This window comes from Trichomycterus rosablanca, chromosome 4 (assembly GCF_030014385.1).
Source record: "Trichomycterus rosablanca isolate fTriRos1 chromosome 4, fTriRos1.hap1, whole genome shotgun sequence".
In the NCBI taxonomy this organism is placed as follows: Eukaryota; Metazoa; Chordata; class Actinopteri; order Siluriformes; family Trichomycteridae; genus Trichomycterus; species Trichomycterus rosablanca.
Window position 1 is genome coordinate 6,409,540 of NC_085991.1, and position 19,773 is coordinate 6,429,312.

The following is a 19,773-nucleotide window of genomic DNA, read 5'->3' on the forward strand; positions in this document are numbered from 1 at the left end:
CTCCTGTCCACCATCAAAAGCACTTACAATTGGTATACAGGCATTAGTACAGGACATCAGAGCAATGTAGGAAAGTTGACCACGCCAACAAATCCTGTTTTCTTTAAGATCATGTGGATGGCTGAGTATGTGTACATTGAAGGACCTACTGGTAATATACTGATACCAGACAACACAGGACCCCTCCAGACATCTTGTGGAGTCCAGATTAGGTGATGTCTCACCAGGTTAGAAGTTCTGACAGCATATTAGGTGGGTGGTTCTAATGTTTATTAATGTTATTATTGTGTTTGTCTATTATAATGGCATGTAATGCTCCTAATTTTGTCATTTTGTCATAGTACAAGACAAAGTTTGCTTTATTATAACTATGAAAACCTGATAAATCTTTGCTTAGTGCTGTAGGATAGTTGGGGAAGCTACATTCCTTTGACCATGTATATTCCCTAATGTACCACCAAATTTAATCATGATCTATTTAGCAATTTTACTAAAGCTCATTCTTGTTTGCAGGTTGTTTCTAGCCTGATGCTTAATTAAGCCAAAGTGTGAAAATCCCAATGTAAGTATTTGCCTCTAATATTTGACCGAGAAATTTAGCAGCGGCTGTGCTCTTATCAGTCTGCTAATGGGTTAATTAGTTCTGCATAATGACCCTGGTAAGTACAATCAATATCTTCTTAAATCTTGTTAAGAAAGCAGCAGGGGTTAATGCATACTTTATTGGATTTTCAAGAATACTACAAAAATTGCTTACCGAGAAAAGAAATGTGGTTGCTGAGACAGTTATTCAAATATCTGAATTATTTTTTTTATGTAACCCTTCAGGTGAAGTAAGATCAAACTCTAGTTCTGGTGCTGCTGAGCAAGATAACGTATCAGTTTTACTGCTAGGGGTTGGTGCGTCATTTACAAAGTGACATGAAAATGTTTTGGGGGTAAATATTACCAAAATTACCAAGGTGAGTCAATTTCTCTGAATCAGGGAATCAACTCTTTTTGAAGTTTCAGTTCCTTTAATTGGGTGCAAATACGAACCAAATGTGATCCAAAATACTTTAAGGCTAAAAGTATCAATGCTTTAAAATAAAATACTCCCTGTAACAGCATGACTTTGACCGTCTGTGTTTTGTCCATGGTTTTGGAATACAATTTCCTAACTTGTTAGCAACCCTCAAGGGTTAACAACCAATCTATACAACTGCCCCAGTTAGGCTGGTTTACTGGGACTGAGCTATTATATCGTTTCACAATAGCAGTTCTATTTCGCACGTAAACATCCAGTGTGGTTGCAGTGTGGTTGTGAGTACAAATGCTGCAGGCATTGTTCGTTCAGTTAGTCCTTCGATACACTATGTTGCACTTTGGCATGTCACACACTGGATCTGTGAGTTTAACATGACAGTCTCAGGGGATTCTCAGGTGAAGCTGTCTGATTTAATACTTCATTCACATTTGCACAAGGGTCTACAGTTTATCAGATCAATTAGATGTGATTATGAATGTCAGATGAGACGGGACACGGTTAACTGTTGATCTGGTTTTATTTAATGATGCTTCTGTTTCTTGGGGCAGTTTACGAATAATACGAAGTGTACAAAGTTGTGAAACTGAGAGTGGAAAGGAGCGGGTCTGAGGATGATTATCTTGGTTAGCTAGAAAGGTGTGAGAGTGGAGGCCATTCAAGTCTGAAAATGAAGCCATAAGTAGGAAACCAAAGCAAAAAAACAGTTGTACAGTTTACATCTAGCTTTAATCACACTGAGAAACTAGTACATGCTTCAAAAACTTTTAAATTGCTTCAACTTTTTCTTTAAAGGAAAATAAAGTCAACCAAGTATATTAGCATGTATGTATTATTGAGCTTGCATTGGCTATTTGTTAAAGTCTACTTTGACCACATGGTCCTATTTATAACGTTAAAAACTCTAAATGGTTTAGGTCCACCATATTTTGCTGATCTCCTTAAGCAACACAGCCCATTCCAACCAGTTCATTCAACCAAAGCAGATCAACTGATAATCACTCATACTGGGAAATATGTATATTTTGAAAATAGTGTTTCTGATTATGGTAGAAATTAGGGTTTTATAGGATTTTTTAAGTCCTAGTGGAACAAAAAACATTGGTTTAACTTGGTATTGTCTTGGGACCTTTTCTCTAAATAAACATAGATTTTACTATTTATAGTTATTTTATAGATTTATTATCAATTTCTTATAAATTCATAGCAACAGAAGCTAGTCTTAGTCAATGTTTTAATCATGTCTAGTGAACCAGGTCATATTTGTAGTTAGATGAAAGAAAAGTCTTGGTGTAGACATGTTTTCCAAATAGCTTTGGAAAGTCTATTACAGGACACACACACACACACATCAACACACACACTTAGGGAAATTTTAGTAGCTCCAATTTGCCTGACTGAATGTCTTTGGACTTGTGAGAGGAAACCCAGGCGGAACCCACACAGGACAGCCAGGGAAGGAGTTTGCATGTTCTCCATGTGACCGTGTTGGATTCCAGTGCTCCAGTTGGATTCCAGTGCTCCGGTCCAAAGACATGTAGTCAGGCCAATTGGAGCTACTAAAAAGTGCCCTAAATGTAAGTGAGAGAGAGAGAGAGAGAGAGTGTGTGTGTGTGTGTGTGTGTGTGTGTGTGTGTGTGTGTGTGTGTGTGTGTGTGTGTGTGTGTGTGTGTGTGTGTGTGTGTGTGTGTGTTTGTGATGTACTAGCAACTGTTTTTTTTCTGCCTTTGACCCAATTAATCTAACCAACTGCAACCCTAGCCAGGATAAATTGTTAGTAAAAACAAACACTAAATGAATAAATGAGTTAATTAATGAATTAACGAACGGTAAATGCTATTTATGGCCTTGCTATGTGTTAATATAGAAACATTTACAAAAACATTAGCAAACTTCACCTGCCTGGCTGAAGAACAAGAAAAGACAGGTGTGCAAATAATTGCTTTCCCCAGGTACGTTCCTGCTGTGCGGCGGTATGAAGGATACAGATTCCTGGATGGAATCCTTCTGCAAACTTTTGACCCTGGGGCCCTCCTGGAAAAAGAGCAATTCTATCAAGACAAAGAATTTTGCACTAGGGAATGAGAGATGGAAAGCTTAGTAACCACAGAGAGGACTAAACCACAGAAAGAACATTTATTTAATCAAGGTGGATGGACATGGAATGTAGAAGAATGCTTTTATTTGTCATATACACCGATCAGCCATAACATTAAAACCACCACCTTGTTTCTACACTTACTGTAAATTTTATCAGCTCCACTTACCAGATAGAAGCACTTTGTAGTTCTACAATTACTGACTGTAGTCCATCTGTTTCTCCACATGCTTTGTTAGCCCCCTTTCATGCTGTTCTTCAATGGTCAGGACCCCCACAGGACCACTACAGAGTAGGTATTATTTAGGTGTTGGATTATTCTCAGCACTGCAGTGACACTGACACTGTCACTGCTGGACTGAGAATAGTCCACCAACCAAAAATATCCAGCCAACAGCGTCCCGTGGGCAGCGTCCTGTGACCACTGATGAAGGTCTAGAAGATGACCAACTCAAACAGCAGCAATAGATGAGCGATCGTCTCTGACTTTACATCTACAAGGTGAACCAACTAGGTAGGAGTGTCTAATAGAGTGGACAGTGAGTGGACACGGTATTTAAAAAATTCCAGCAGCGTTGCTGTGTCTGATCCACTCACACCAGCACAACACACACAAACACACCACCACCATGTCAGTGTCACTGCAGTGCTGAGAATGATCCATGTAGAGAAACAGATGGATTACAGTCAGTAATTGTAGAACTACAAAGTGCTTCTATGGCTCATCACTCCAAAATATTTGTCAACTATTAAACTTGTAAACGTGTGTATTAATACGTTCCAATGTGGCTAAGAAAAGCAAAGAATAGCAATAATCTAAAAGCAGCAGTTGTGAACACAATTCCTAACTTGTCACATTGATACAATTAACTGAGTCATAAAGCTGGTACATTATTTCCTTATAACAGGATGTAAATTATATTGTGGTGGAATGCCAGAAAAAGAGAAAAAAGAAACAAAGATACAAAGATTTGTTTCCTATAAGTCAATCATTTAAAAACAGTATGTTTTATTTACAACCCCAAATCAGGAAAGGTTGGGACAGTATGGAAAATGCAAATAATAAAAATAAAAAAAACAGAGTTTCTTACATTTACTTTATATTTCATGTTGTGTCTGGTCAACTTTATTTCATTTATTAATAAACATCCATTCCTGCATTTCATGTCTGCAACACATTCCAAAAAAAGTTGGGACAGTAAAGCATTTACCACTTTGTAGTGTTGCTATTCCTTTTCACCACACTTTTGGCACCGAGGAGACCAAGTGATTTAGTGTTTCAGGTTTTATTTTGTCCCATTCTTCCTGCAAACACGTCTTAAGATGTGCAACAGTACGGGTCGTTGTTGTCGCATTTTTCTCCACACATTCTCTATTGGGGACAGGTCAGGACTGCAGGCAGGCCAGTCCAGTACCCGTACCCTCTTCTTCCGCAGCCATGCCTTTGTAATGTGTGCAGCATGTGGTTTTGCATTGTCTTGTTGAGAAATGCATGGACGTCCCTGAACAGGATGACATCTTGAAGGCTGCACATGTTGCTCTAAGATCTTAATGTACTTTTCTGCATTAATGCTGCATCACAGAAGTGTAAATTACCTTTGCTGTTCAAACTGTCTGCAATCAAGTAAAATTCAAAGTAAATGTAAGGAACACTGCATTTTTATTTTATTTGCATTTTCTATACTGTCCCAACTTTTTCTGATTTGGGGTTGTATTTAGGAAATTAGTCCCTCACATCTATTAGCTTTTATACAGCGGTTGCTATGATTACATATCAATGGAGATGAACAATATGTTATAAACAAATCTTATAAATAATTAGTTTTAGTATAATTAATAGTATTTGTTCAATTGTAACATTGGTGAGGATACTCATCAGCCAATATTAGATTAAGAGAAGCATGTGGGTATAAATGTAGACAGTCACAGAGCATTGGAGTGCCAAATGCATGGTGGTTCAAGTCTCTCCCATACTTTTCTGTTGTTTCTACTTAAATCCTCATTGCTGGTGGGCTGGTGTTTTGTAAGTTCCCCGGTGCTTAGAACCTTTTTCATTTCAAGTTTTGTGCTTCTCCAAACAGAAACAAACAGACAAGTATTACTTCTATTTTTAATTAAGAAGCCAGGTACCAAAATCTAAAAACAGGTATACAATAAGCCTCTATCAGTACTTAAATGATTATGTATGTTTTGTGCATGTTATACTGTATTGTATTTTTAATGGCTTTCTATTGTTTAGGGTTAATATACAGTGTATCACAAAAGTGAGTACACCCCTCACATTTCTGCAAATATTTTATTATATCTTTTCATGGGACAACACTATAGAAATAAAACTTGGATATAACTTAGAGTAGTCAGTGTACAACTTGTATAGCAGTGTAGATTTACTGTCTTCTGAAAATAACTCAACACACAGCCATTAATGTCTAAATGGCTGGCAACATAAGTGAGTACACCCCACAGTGAACATGTCCAAATTGTGCCCAAAGTGTCAATATTTTGTGTGACCACCATTATTATCCAGCACTGCCTTAACCCTCCTGGGCATGGAATTCACCAGAGCTGCACAGGTCGCTACTGGAATCCTCTTCCACTCCTCCATGATGACATCACGGAGCTGGTGGATGTTAGACACCTTGAACTCCTCCACCTTCCATTTGAGGATGCGCCACAGGTGCTCAATTGGGTTTAGTCCATCACCTTTACCTTCAGCTTCCTAAGCAAGGCAGTTGTCATCTTGGAGGTAGTGTTTGGGGTCGTTATCCTGTTGGAAAACAGTTTTCGCTCTGTTCGCTCTGTTTCAGAATGTCACAGTACATGTTGGAATTCATGTTTCCCTCAATGAACTGCAGCTCCCCAGTGCCAGCAACACTCATGCAGCCCAAGACCATGATGCTACCACCACCATGCTTGACTGTAGGCAAGATACAGTTATCTTGGTACTTCTCACCAGGGCGCCGCCACACATGCTGGACACCAACTGAGCCAAACAAGTTTATCTTGGTCTCGTCAGACCACAGGGCATTCCAGTAATCCATGTTCTTGGACTGCTTGTCTTCAGCAAACTGTTTGCGGGCTTTCTTGTGCGTCAGCTTCCTTCTGGGATGACGACCATGCAGACCGAGTTGATGCAGTGTGCGGCGTATGGTCTGAGCACTGACAGGCTGACCTCCCACGTCTTCAACCTCTGCAGCAATGCTGGCAGCACTCATGTGTCTATTTTTTAAAGCCAACCTCTGGATATGACGCCGAACACGTGGACTCAACTTCTTTGGTCGACCCTGGCGAAGCCTGTTCCGAGTGGAACCTGTCCTGGAAAACCGCTGTATGACCTTGGCCACCATGCTGTAGCTCAGTTTCAGGGTGTTAGCAATCTTCCTATAGCCCAGGCCATCTTTGTGGAGAGCAACAATTCTATTTCTCACATCCTCAAAGAGTGCTTTGCCATGAGGTGCCATGTTGAATATCCAGTGGCCAGTATGAGAGAATTGTACCCAAAACACCAAATTTAACAGCCCTGCTCCCCATTTACACCTGGGACCTTGGCACATGACACCAGGGAGGGACAACGACACATTTGGGCACAATTTGGACATGTTCACTGTGGGGTGTACTCACTTATGTTGCCAGCTATTTAGACATTAATGGCTGTGTGTTGAGTTATTTTCAGAAGACAGTAAATCTACACTGCTATACAAGCTGTACACTGACTACTCTAAGTTATATCCAAGTTTCATGTCTATAGTGTTGTCCCATGAAAAGATATAATGAAATATTTGCAGAAATGTGAGGGGTGTACTCACTTTTGTGATACACTGTACATGCTCGTATTCTGTCCAACACCCCACCAAAACACATTTCTTGTACACCCTGTACACACCAAAGATCCTTCTTGCCAGTGGTTTCTGAGCTGGAAGATATACAGTTTAACAAAACCAGGAATTTCTTCTCCAGGAAGCGCTAAAGTACTGATTACAAATCAAGGCTGCTGTTTTTGGTTTTTCATTTCCCATGCTCGTCCGATACTAATTGTTCTGGCGCTCGCCTCTTACTTCTCCTTGCCCGTTCTCTTTTGATGCATTAGCGAAGGTGCCGTCTCTGTGTTGCTCTTTCACATCATGCGAGGAAGCAAATTTGTGTTAGATAGCAGTGGATTTCCCCTGCTTCTTGGGAGATGTGGAGGGGGGCTTAATTACTACTCTGGAGCCTGTAGATTAGAGTGTAATAGATTTTTGAAGTGCCTCACTAAAAAGCCAGTAGAAGAGGAAGACAAACAGAGGGTGGACGGGGGGAAGGGTATCAGTACGGTCATCACTCAGAACATACAGCCAGGAGCTATTACTGAGCCACTATTACATGTACCGTGCAACAGGATGCCATTCAAACAGCCTTAACCTTTTTTTAATTGAAACGTTATATCATTCTATATACTTAGATTTTCCTTTTTAAACAGATGTTTTAAATTCATTTCACTATTACAGTGGAGTGTAACATTTCTCCATTTCAAACCGAGACTAAGAAATTAGTTATTGAGGCAAGACTGGTCATCCAATTACATCTGTCCGTGACCAGCAGCACCAATGGCAAGCTTAAGCAAATTATCCAGCCTGTATTAATGTGCTATGTGCTATGTGATAAAAACACATAGCACATAGCACATTAAGAGTTCTACCTCTTGTGGTAACTTCCTTCAGGGTTCGAATCCAGAGTGGTGCTATTGGTCGGGTTAGGCGTCTACATACAGACTTGATTTGCTATATCTGAGGGGTCTGATGGCTGAAGCCCAGCACACCCAAGGTTTCCGGGAAAACCAGACCCACTACAACTGGCAACTATTAAATCACTGTGTATTTAATAATGCAACTCAGTACTTGAGAGTTTACCTTTATAGAGCCGATTTGACTGTTAGCCTACGTCATGTGACTTAATTGATTCATTTATTGCAGCCCATACATGTATAAAAAAAAGCTGTAAAACTAATTTACTTCTAAAGCTAATAGCAATTATTCATATTTATGTCATTACTTTTAATGACATTCCTTATCTTAAATATAAGGTTGTAACAAACATACCTTACAAATGGCAGATAAAAGTATCTCATTAAAATAATACATTTTGGAGTTTCTCTCCTGCGTATGAACTCTTCATTATAAACTCATTATAAACTGGTTCAATTGGAACTATATGTGCACCCCCAATGATTGGTGATGTCCACAGAATTGAAAAAAAAAAATTATACAGTAATTTAAATTCATTTACTTTATTTTTAGTTAAAATAAAAACATCTAGTTCTCTCAACAAATGTCCATGTACACTATTATTCAGTACCTGTCCTGATAACCTCTAATAAGCAATTTTGGTTCGTGCTAACAAGCTTCTGACACCTTTCTTGTGAAATCTTCCATTCCATCCATTCTTGTCATGCAAACGAGCTTCAGCTCATTGAGACTGCAACTGCCTCTTCAAATCCCTCCAAAGATTTTATATGGGCTTTAAATCTAGAGACTTAAAAAAAAGGCCGATCCAGGATATTCCAGGACTGATTCCTTAGCCACTTGTACTTGGGATCATTATTTTGTTGAAAAGACTATTTATCTCCAAGGTTCAATTTCACAACATAAGGTATAACATTCCTTACTGTGAATCCATGATACCAGTCACATGATCAAGATTGCCAGGAAGATTTGCTGCTGCGCCATAAGTTTGGAACTTCCGGACAGCATTCCCAGTGGAGTCTCTAGGAATGTTCAAGAAGATGTCTTTGAAATCTTCTTTTACCCATTGTGCTTTTGGTGCAGTTGTAGCCTAGTGGTGAAGGTACTGGACTAGTAATCTGGTTCAAGCCCCACCACTGCCAGGTTGCCACTGTTGGGCTCTTGAGCAAGACCCTTAACTCTTAATTTCTTAGACAGTATACTGTCACAGTACTGTAAGTCGCTTTGGATAAAAGCGTCTGCTAAATGCCGAAAATGTAAATGGTGCAATTACATGAAATGATCTCCTCGTACAGTTTTTACGAGCATTAGTTTTCACAATGGTCCCAAAACACTTTGAAGACTGGAATCTCAGGGTGGAGTATATGTAACACGTCACAGCTGGAGCAATATTATGTTGGGGTGGAGGAACTATCCTACAATTCTAAAATACTATATCATTCAACTGATAAAGACTGCATTTAGAGTTTAGAGTATAATTTAGTATTTTCAATTGGAAAGATTGCCGTGCAACTGCTCTGTAGCTTCAGAGGTCACTGCTAACTGAAGCCCTGTTCGCACAGCTCCGCTCTCTGGCACGGACGAGTGGAAGTGAAAGGGCTCGTCCTTTTGTGACGAGAATTTAACCCGGTCAGAGCGAGCAGGGAACGACGCGGGTGGTACAAGCACTTGGTGCAAATATTTACCTGGCCAGGCCAATTTGTCAAGCCAGACAAGGTGCTGGAAAATTAACGACCGCCTGCTTTTAAGCATTCCATCACTGTCATAAATCAGCAGCAATGACATTAATGACTGGGTCGATTATTTCTGCTAAATAATACGTGAGCAGCCACAAAAAAAAAATTATAAAACAGCACTTCTACATTATTTGTGTAAACATTTTAATATTAGCATTATTTTAAATGCATTGAGTGATGATAAAGGTGTTTGAGTAAGTAAAGCAAGTAAATTTGCAATGTCCGACTCTACATGTCCCATGAATTTATTCATTTATCTTCTTAAGTGAAAACACTGGGCGAAAGGCAGAAACACACCCTGGCTGGGGTGCCAGCCTTTCACAGGGAATCGTACAATAACATATGTTCACAGTCATTTTAGTCTATTCACCTTCTGCATAAAAAAATTCAAAGTATCTGTATGAAACCCACAAAAACACATACAAGACATGCAAGACTCCACACAGACAGTGACTGAAGAAAAAAGGATCAAACCCAGGATCCCGGAGCCCATGTTGTTGTGCACCTCCTCTACCAACTGTGTGAATGGAGGCCAGATTTAAACCAAGGTCCCTAGGACGACGAAATTGTGCAGCACCCACACTGCAGTGACACAAGACAGACAGCTGAAAAATGAAAGCTTTTGCAAATACTGATGAAACCACAAGGGAAACGCTGAATAATTCATGCTGTTGAATGGAATAATCTTGTTGGTGCCCGGGGTCAAGCCAGCGAGTTGCGTTCGACTTTCATGAATTACAACAAAAAAGTCAAAGCCTTGGTATGTAGGGCACCAGAGCAATTGGAACGCCTTTAATGTATCCTGGTATACACAGATGAACCAAAACATTAGGACCACCTCCCAAAAACGTGCCTGCCATTGCCTATTTCAGAACAGTTGTGTACGTCAAGGTCAGGTATGTATTAAATGTTGGGCTGATGGTAGTTCCTCATAGTTCATGTGTTGAATACAGCAGATATGAGCAATATAGAGACTTGATAAGGGCCAAATTGTTATGGCCAGACAGCTGGGTAAAAGTCCGACAAGCTACAAACCACCAACAGGTTGTTGGGTAGCCAAGACTCACTGATGCCAAAAAACATGAGGGCTATGGTGCCTGGTTCAAACCAAAAGAAGAGCTATTGTGACTCCAAGTGCAGATTAAAATGCATCTGAACTGGTCTGATAGTTTCTGTTTTCTCCATGATCATGGGGATGTTCCATGTGCATCCTTTACCGTCAGACAAGATGGCACCAAGATGCACCATTAGACGATCAACATTGCAATGTATAGAAGTTGAGGGGCCTGCTGGTAAAGTCCTGTTACCAGATATCACAGGACTTGTTCAGATGTCTTGTGGAGCCAATGTCAATGATTCATTCATTCATTCTTTAATTAATTTTTTTAATAACAACTGTATCTTGATCAATGTTGAGGTGGCACTCACACCGTCCAAATACACTGGACGCAGGGCAGAAAACACACACTGGACAGAGCACCAGTCCATCAAACACTCATACACTCATCTACTCATTCACAAAATTATGAGGAACTGATAGCTCAGCAGGTAAAGTACTGGACTAGTAATCAGAAGGTTGCCGGTTCAAGCCCCACCACTGCCAAGTTGCCACTGTTGGGCCCCTGAGCAAGGCCCTTAATCCTCAATTGCTCAAAAACTGTATAAAGGCTAGATAAAGGCGTCTGCTAAATGCCGAAAATGTAAATGTAAAATTAGGGTAACCAACCCACCTATAGCATCTTAAAACAGAGGAGGAAACCAATGAACCTTTCAGACAGTAACCTTTGAAGACATGAACTCAGAACCCTGGTGCTGTGCACTATGCCACCTAGCTATGTTTTTTCACTCATGTATTTTCTTTTCTGTTTGTCACCATGCCAGCTATTACACTCCACACGTACACACAAACAAGTACTATAAACACTGCACATGCACACTGAAAGCCTTCCCATTTCCCATTAGCTTACGCTACAGCATCAGCATGCAAGCTCTCACTCCTCAGATCCTCTAGAATAATAATTATCTGCCTGCATCTCCCAACATAAAACCATGTCCAGAAGGAAACTACACTGTCTGCCAAACTGCAATCAAAGTGCTATCTCTTTAATTGTGTTTGGAGAAAAAGAAAGAGAACTTCCTTTTCTCTGAACACAAACATAAACGTGACTTACTTTTTTTATTTTTTATTATAGCACACGTATTTCCTTTTTACAACACACTTTTTATAACTTCACTATACTATATTTATTTATTTATTAGAGCACTTTTATTGTTTCACTGTAGTGCATTTAGATATTTCTCACAATAGGACATGTAATTCTATACTGAGCAATGTTACTATATCACTATAGTGCATTTAACTCTTTACTGGATCACTATAGTGTACTCAGATGGTTTTCACTAGTACAGTTGTTTTATTTGTGTTTTTTTTTTAATTGCATATATTCATTGTCTTTTAGGAGTTCATATTTTCCTAAACAATATTGCATTTTATATATTTATACAGCAACGTCCTTTAAGACAGCACATATTCACTATTACTTTAATATAGTACTTTATTTTCAACATCATGTACCTTTATGTATTTACTATAGTACACTTTTATTTCTTTACACTAAAAGACTTTATTTCTTTATTATGGAAAACTTTTCTTTACTATAAAAAAATTATTTCTTTACTATAGTGCACTTTTTTATTTTGTTTACTTTGTACGACTTTGTTTTTTACACTAGATTTCTTTACTCTTGAAAACTCATATTTCTTTACTATAGTGAACTTTTATTTCTTTACTCTTCCACATTTTTACCATAACACACTTAATTTCATATGGCACACTTTCATTTATTTTTTGTATAGTCAATATTTCCTTCTTTACTATAGAACACTTTTATTTATTTACTGGTAATGCCAAATAGTGCGAACAGCACTAAATTATTAATACATATAGTATTTTATTATGTTTTATTTATTTTTTATTAAAACATCTATCATGTTTATCTTGTGGATGTGTACCAAAAAGTTTGTATTAAAAAAAAAAACGTTACACATGTCATGACTATAACATACAGAAATCCCATAAAGGTTTAGGCTAATAGTGGACATACTGTAAATGAAATGTTTTGTATAGTTTTGTATAGTTAATAAAAATAATAATAATACGTTTGTATTTCAAATTATAATATGATAAAAAAATAACGGAATGTAATGTGATCTTTAAATTGGGGGAGGGGTTAAGCTAAATAAAAATTGTTAATGTTGTCTGTTTATTACATTCTAAGTTGAATAAGAGACCATAGTCTAAAATCATTCTTACAGCCTGTGACAGTGAGAACAGACTACATGTTGATTTCAGTGCAGCTTGGACTTTTGGGTATTAGTAAGATTCGTAGCTCTTGGACTTAAAGCGACCCACCTTGTCTCTAAACATGATTTCAGGAGACTAACACTTCTGATTTGCATAATAATCAACTGAAAGAAAAGGCTTATTGACTCAGGCATCATTAAGTCAGGTTGAGTCTGCTGTTTGACATTGAGATTATCATGTTGTTTCGATGGTTCCGAGATTTCACAGCTCGTTATTTACATGGTAATTAATTGCAAATTCGATCCGAACAAATTATATCGGTTCCCCTGCGTCTCTTCATATCAGCTCCGGATCTGCTTCATTTAAATATTGAAGAAACTGCCGCACAGGCCGAAACTCGCAGTGCAAATAGTAACAACTGCCAAGACTTTTATTTACTGTGGGTATTTATTTAGAACCGAGTTATGTTGATGTTTATTTAGTATTCCGACTTTTAGGTCGTTTAATATGTTTTAATTGTTTTGATTTTTTCTGTGTTATTTATTGTTTTATGGTAAAAGTGCATTTTTATGGCAACTTTTTGCAGACCCGTGCAGAATAAACCCTGATCGATCAAAGTGTGATTGGAAACACATTGCGCCCCCTGTTGTACTCAGTTCTCTTTTCCTAAATATAAATAAATAAATAAATTCAACTAACAACAATAATTATAAATAATAAATCATTATTATTATATTATATGTATCGTTAATTCTTAACAATTTAGTAGGAATGGCATTGTCTACAAACAATAATTCTAGTTATACAAAAAAATCCTTGAACGAAATAGTAAATAGAAAATATAATAAAATAATAACTAAAACAATTAATAAATACAATTAAAATTAAAATCATTAAAAATAAATATTAATGTTACTCCTACTACAACAACAACAAGTAGTACTAGTAGTAGTAGCAGGTGTAGTGGTAATAGTAGTATTTTTTATTATTATCATCATCATTATTATTATTAATAGTAATTCTAGTAATGGTTGAATTACTTAAATTACTAAATTGCATTTCTAAAAATGCTTAAATGTTTTATTTATTAAATAAACGATTTTACTTGTGGAATTTTGTTTCTTTTTATAAAAACAATTGTAAGGAAAGATAAAGTAATAAGCCTTAGTAATTTTTAAATTATTATTATTATTATTATATTGTTATTGTTGTTTTATTGTTGTTTTTATTGTTTTATTGTTGTTGTTATTATTATTTTTATTGTTGTTGTAAGATAAAAGATAAAAAAATCCCTTTAAAAGGTTCTAAAGGGTTTAAAATATTTTACAAATTTACATTACAACCAGTTAAGAACATTTAGAAGGCATACTTTGGCTATAACTTATTTAGTCACACATAGGTCATAAACATACATAACCTGAACCTAACTCTTAAAAACTGAAGTACTACATTGTATCCTTTTGTTGCAGGTTGTTGGTCTACCTTTAGATTGTATATCTGTACTTAAGAGACATGTCAGTACTGTCATTTCTGGAGTCGTAAATGAACATAACTAGGTCACTATATTAGAAAAAATCACATCACACAAGTAAATTAGGCTCTAAAACACCCGTTTTAATTACAGGCTGAGGAAAACCTGCTGGGGTTAATAATTATAGAGTGTTTATGACAGCTCCACACACACACACACACACACACACACACACACACACCTGAGCGCGAGCCTGCATTTACACGCGCTACAACTTCACTCCGAGAGCCGGCGTCGCGTGTTGCGTCACTAAGCCCCGCCCACACGTCATTCAAAACGGGTTTAAAAGGGGAGCGGAGCGCAGGTTCAGGTACTCGGACCTTGTGAGCGCTTCCACCAACTTCTACTGAATGAGAAAGTAAACTTGGTGAACTTTTCAGAATTGTACAGGATGGCTATGGCGGATGCGCTTCTTCCGACTGGCTTTCCTAGCAGTCAAGCTTTGGATGAAAAACACGCTGAAATCATGCGAGTAAGTAGATTTGTTTTATAATGAATATACATGCTGCTTAGAAATGTGTAGCTGCGTTGTAATAAATAAGATGTTATTATGTAAGCCTATATAAAGTACACTTTTCCTCAAGTGTTGCCTTGATTGCACATGATTTTAATGTTTGCACCAATTTTTTATGGAAAAAATCTGCTTATTGGTTGTCAGCAAATGTGTCTGAGCCTGTATAGTAGTCTGTTTACAAAATGTAAACATTCAAAGATAAATTCAATATCAGCAATCTATAGCAACTTATAACTTATAGCTAATTATTTTATGAATTGTTTATGAATGCAGTGAATGCAATTTACAGCACCTTCAGAACACAAATGGCTTAAATTTCTTTAATGTAAAACAACCATCAGGAATTCATTGTCATTGTTTTAAAAAAAATTTTTTGTTCTATTTATTAAATAAATTATTCTACTTGTTGAATTTTGTTTCTTTTTATTGTTAGGAAAGATAAAGTTATAAGCCTAAGTAATTTTAACAATATTATTATTATTATTATATTGTTATTATTATTATTATTATTATTATTATTATTATATTATACAGGCATTCATTGTCATTGTTTTAAATGATTTCTTTTGTTTATTTATTTAATTTAGTCAAATGAATTCTGATCACTGACAAAATAATGGCCCTAGAAAGCACGTCAAAACTAGTAGCAGACCAACTGCACTAAAACATGACCTTGTATTTATTTCATTTAAATATGCAGATAATTTTACAATGCATAAAAACATTACAGCAACATAATAGAGTATTATTTGTGTATTTATTTAATTTTTCTAAACCGCATGACTAACCATATAATTGTGTTTTTACAGGACTGGGCCCCGGATCAAATGACTGTTGGCACAAAACCGCGCTTCGAAGTCGAGTTCAGCATCGTGGAGTCCCCTCCTCTGACCAGGGACGAGGACGAGCTGTCCAGATTCCTTGATCTCGAGTTCATCCTGTCCAACTCTTTGGCCTCAGAAGGCGAGCGCCGCTCCGTACCCGCTGCGTATCCACTGCCCGAATCACCGGATAGCTGCAGCGCCGCGTATGACAGCACCGAAACAACACACGGCCTTGTAGCTGAGCTTCTCAGCCCAGACATGAGCTATCGACCCGACCCGAGTCAAGACTTCCAGCAGAAAGCGCACTTCGACACCCCGGAATACACCGACCTTGGCGTGCTGGGTGCCAGAAACCAGGCGCACTTGCACCTCTCTGCTCCTCACCCGGCGGCCTACAAAATCAAAACTGAACCCCGAGAGCAGCCGTGCATGATGACTAACGACTACATTGGACACTTCTATGGACAGAAAGCGCACTGTGTGGCACCAGTACAGCCCTTCACCCAGCACGTCCACGACGCGACCCGGGACATGCCAGAAATGAACGTGCATGTGGCCCAGCAGCATCAGCAGCAGTACGCGTACCCGCACCCGCAGCAGTACCACAGCGCTCAGCACTATCACGGACCATACGCGGTCTTTGCGGACCCCATGCGTGCCCATCACCCGGCCATGACAGGCACGGTGCTCACGCCTCCGTCATCGCCGTTGCTCGAGCTGTTCGGCGCAGAGGAGAACAGGCCAAAGCGGGGAAGACGAGCATGGGCGAGGAGACGCGCCGCCACGCACAGCTGCGAGTTTGCGGGCTGCGGGAAAACCTACACCAAGAGCTCGCACCTTAAAGCGCACATGCGCACACATACAGGTAAGATGCGCACTCAGTGCCAGATGAATTTTTTTTATGACACTGGGTAAAAATAAATGTTTTCATTTAATAAGTGATTGATAAATGTTTATGACAAAGCTGCTTTTGCAAAATTTAATTCCCAAAAATAGTATTTCATGACAGGTATCGACCAAAATATTCGACCACAGACACTGAATGAACATGAATCCTGATCATTGACAAAATAATGACCCTAGAAAGCAGACTAACTCAACTGAAACATGACCTTGTTTTTATTATATTTAAATATGTAGATAATTTTACAATGCATAAACATACACATAGTGTTTATGTGGAAATTATCCACACATGTCAATAGAAGTATGTTCAAAGTTATGTCTTTTCATTTGACTTGTGTTCATTATACAATACTGGTAACTTGACAGTACAAAAGTTGATCAAAACTCTATTAAATAATTCATAAATACATGTAGAATGATGAAAAGATTCATTACCCCAAGCAAAACATACTCACAAACTGCCCACATTATTCTGTTGCTTTGCACATATTTCACATAAGCAGTAACCTAACCAGTCTTGTTTCTTTGCTCTGCAGGTGAGAAGCCTTACCACTGTACCTGGGAGGGCTGCGGCTGGAAGTTCGCCCGGTCCGACGAGCTGACGCGCCACTACAGGAAGCACACGGGACACAGGCCCTTCCAGTGCCACCTCTGCGAGAGGGCATTCTCCCGCTCAGACCACCTGGCCCTGCACATGAAGAGACACATGTGAACTCAACCAAGCGCTCAACCAAGGGACAATCAGTTTATATTAAAGGAAAATAAAAGAAAGACAATCAATCTACACACATTTTCCACCTTACCTCAACTTAAAAATTCTACTTTAGATTTGCACTGAAGCTGTAGGGCTAAGAAGTAATGGAAGTTCATGAACAACAATCACTGAATGTGTGTGTACTTTTGATTCTCCAACAAACTGCTCCTTAAAGACTTGCCCGCTTTGGGACGGCAGGGTTGTAAATATGACGAGGATTGTGTTGATTTTAAATTATAGCAGTATTTAAGAGACGGAGAAGAGGAGGAATTTGATGAAGATAAGTTATTTAGTGTGGATAGATGACAGCTTTGTACAGAAACAGGGCAGGACCCATATTTTTGTATATATATTGCTTTATATTGCTTTTGTTTTATACTTATCTCAAGCTTGTTCATGAATTTAAACAGATACAGGGATGTCTGGCATCTGGGTTTTAGAAAAACTCTTTATGACTCTTTTGTAAATGGGTTTTTTGTATAATGAGTTGTTTGCATTGTTCATATAGGCCTACAATTTTGTATGAACTCAAAGACTTTCATATCAGGTACTAAAGCAGAGTTTTCCAAGTGCCATGTCTGTGCAAAAGCCTTTAAACCTTTGTAATCTGCATACTTGAATATGTTTTTATGTACATAACCCCTGACTTACAAGCCTTAAAATATAAAAATTGTTCACATTCCACTTTGCCGACTTCTTGTCTGTATTTTATTTGATTTGATGCAACATAAACATGTAATATGGACAGAAATAGGAGAAAGGAATGACAAAATTGTGTCCGGGCTATTTCATCCAGGGAGTCTTCACAGATAAAATGTCCAAATATCTTGTGAGACAAGGGATGCAAAGTTACAGTCGCAGTACAATAAATGCCCATAAATGACAACACAGGACATACAAAACACATACACTACACCTTATGATCATAACAAATAAGATAGCATAGGTGATATAACGTGGAATTGTAAGCCATAAGTAGTAACACCATAGCCTACCTAAAATGTTAAATTAAATACACGTTTAAAATATAGTGATTATTTAGTTACACAGTAGGGAAGCTATCCAATGACTGCTGAGATCTGGGGATCAAGGGTTCGAATCTCAATGGTGCTGTTGGCTGGTTGGACGTGATTTTAGAAAGGAATGCCAAAACAGCCTAGCCATTGGGATGCACACTTCTAAGTGCACTCTCAGTGCCAGTCCCAAGCCCAGATAGAAATAGGATGGTTGCATTAAGAAGGGCATCCCACATCAGACTGTGCCAAGTTTGGTATGGGTGCCAGGTATTAATACTTGGTATTAAAAGTAATTATTGTGTTGGGTAGCATGTCAAACAATTTCAAAGGAATTTCAAAGAGTGTGCGTTCGAATGAAATGCATATCAGGGCCAGTGTCATGGGGAACTGGATAACATTTGCAGAAATTACATTAGAAGCTTTAAAGCATATAAACAGTGAGCATATAATCAAAAATAATTAATAGAAAACTAGCATTCGGTGAGGTGTTGCTTTGCTACAGTACCACTGTGAATTAGAACCATTAGTTATTCACAGAAGAGAAGTAAAATATGTATTTACTGTAAAATAGATCCCTGATAATAAGTAAACAAAACATCTGTCATGCCTCAATTCAAGTGGAAATGAAGTGGGTCTGTGTCCAAATAATAATTAACTGATTAAATAAATTATTTATTAAATAAATATTAAATGAACACAGCTGTCGGTGCACACAGCTCTGTAGAGTCTCTATAATAATATAGAGTCTGTAGACCTATAGGGCCCTGGGGACCTGGGTTCAAATCCTGCTTTTGGTCACATTCTGTATAGAATTTGTCATGTTCTCCCTATGTCCATGTGGGTTTCGTCAGAGTACTCTGGTTACTTTTTGTCTCTCACAAATATAGCCCACCAGGAGGTGGATTGGCGACTTTAAAATGCCCCTAGGTATGGGTGAATGGTTGTCCTGCGATAAAGTGGTGTCATGTTTAGAGTGCATTGTCATCATCTTTAGCTACTACAAATTAAATTCATTAACATTAATGAATAAAAAAAAAAAAAAAAGTTATGTTATGTTGGACGGTTTGTTATCAAATGTCGCCCTCTGCTGCCCAACCGCATGTATGCTGCATCTCAAACTCGAGTTCTAAAAACCGTCCATCATCTGTGTAGTGTTCTTCACTTTATACAGAGGGGGTCATGCTGGAAATGGAAAGAGCCTTCCCATAGCTGTTGCCACGAAGTTAAAGCTTTATGTTATCAACACACACTATATACAGTGAGGAAAATAAGTATTTGATCCCCTGCTGATTTTGTAAGTTTACCCCCTTACAAAGACTTGAACAGTCTATAATTTTTATGGAAGGTT

The 19,773-nt window shown here is 38.1% G+C and overlaps 1 protein-coding gene and 1 long non-coding RNA gene across 2 annotated transcripts in view; one reads left to right on the forward strand and one right to left on the reverse strand.

Annotated features, from left to right (window-relative positions):
- Positions 1-19,773, reverse strand: part of LOC134312177 (uncharacterized) — a 121,428-nt gene that overhangs the window by 23,013 nt on the left and 78,642 nt on the right. The window contains exon 2 of the long non-coding RNA XR_010011510.1: positions 17,214-17,343. This is a non-coding gene — a long non-coding RNA (uncharacterized LOC134312177). The remainder of the gene's footprint in view (positions 1-17,213; positions 17,344-19,773) is intronic.
- On the forward strand, positions 14,754-18,093 carry klf17 (Kruppel like factor 17). The gene is made up of 3 exons (XM_062993905.1): positions 14,754-14,883; positions 15,735-16,614; positions 17,192-18,093. The coding sequence occupies exons 1-3, from the start codon at positions 14,803-14,805 to the stop codon at positions 17,365-17,367; spliced, it is 1,137 nt and encodes a 378-aa protein (XP_062849975.1). The 5' UTR covers positions 14,754-14,802; the 3' UTR covers positions 17,368-18,093.

Excerpts from the sequence above, each read along its gene's own strand:
- klf17 (XM_062993905.1), top strand. The coding sequence starts at position 14,803 with ATGGCTATGGCGGATGCGCTTCTTCCGACTGGCTTTCCTAGCAGTCAA. Across the intron at positions 14,884-15,734 it reads AACACGCTGAAATCATGCGA|GACTGGGCCCCGGATCAAAT; the intron begins GTAAGTAGATTT and ends GTGTTTTTACAG. Across the intron at positions 16,615-17,191 it reads GCACATGCGCACACATACAG|GTGAGAAGCCTTACCACTGT; the intron begins GTAAGATGCGCA and ends TTTGCTCTGCAG.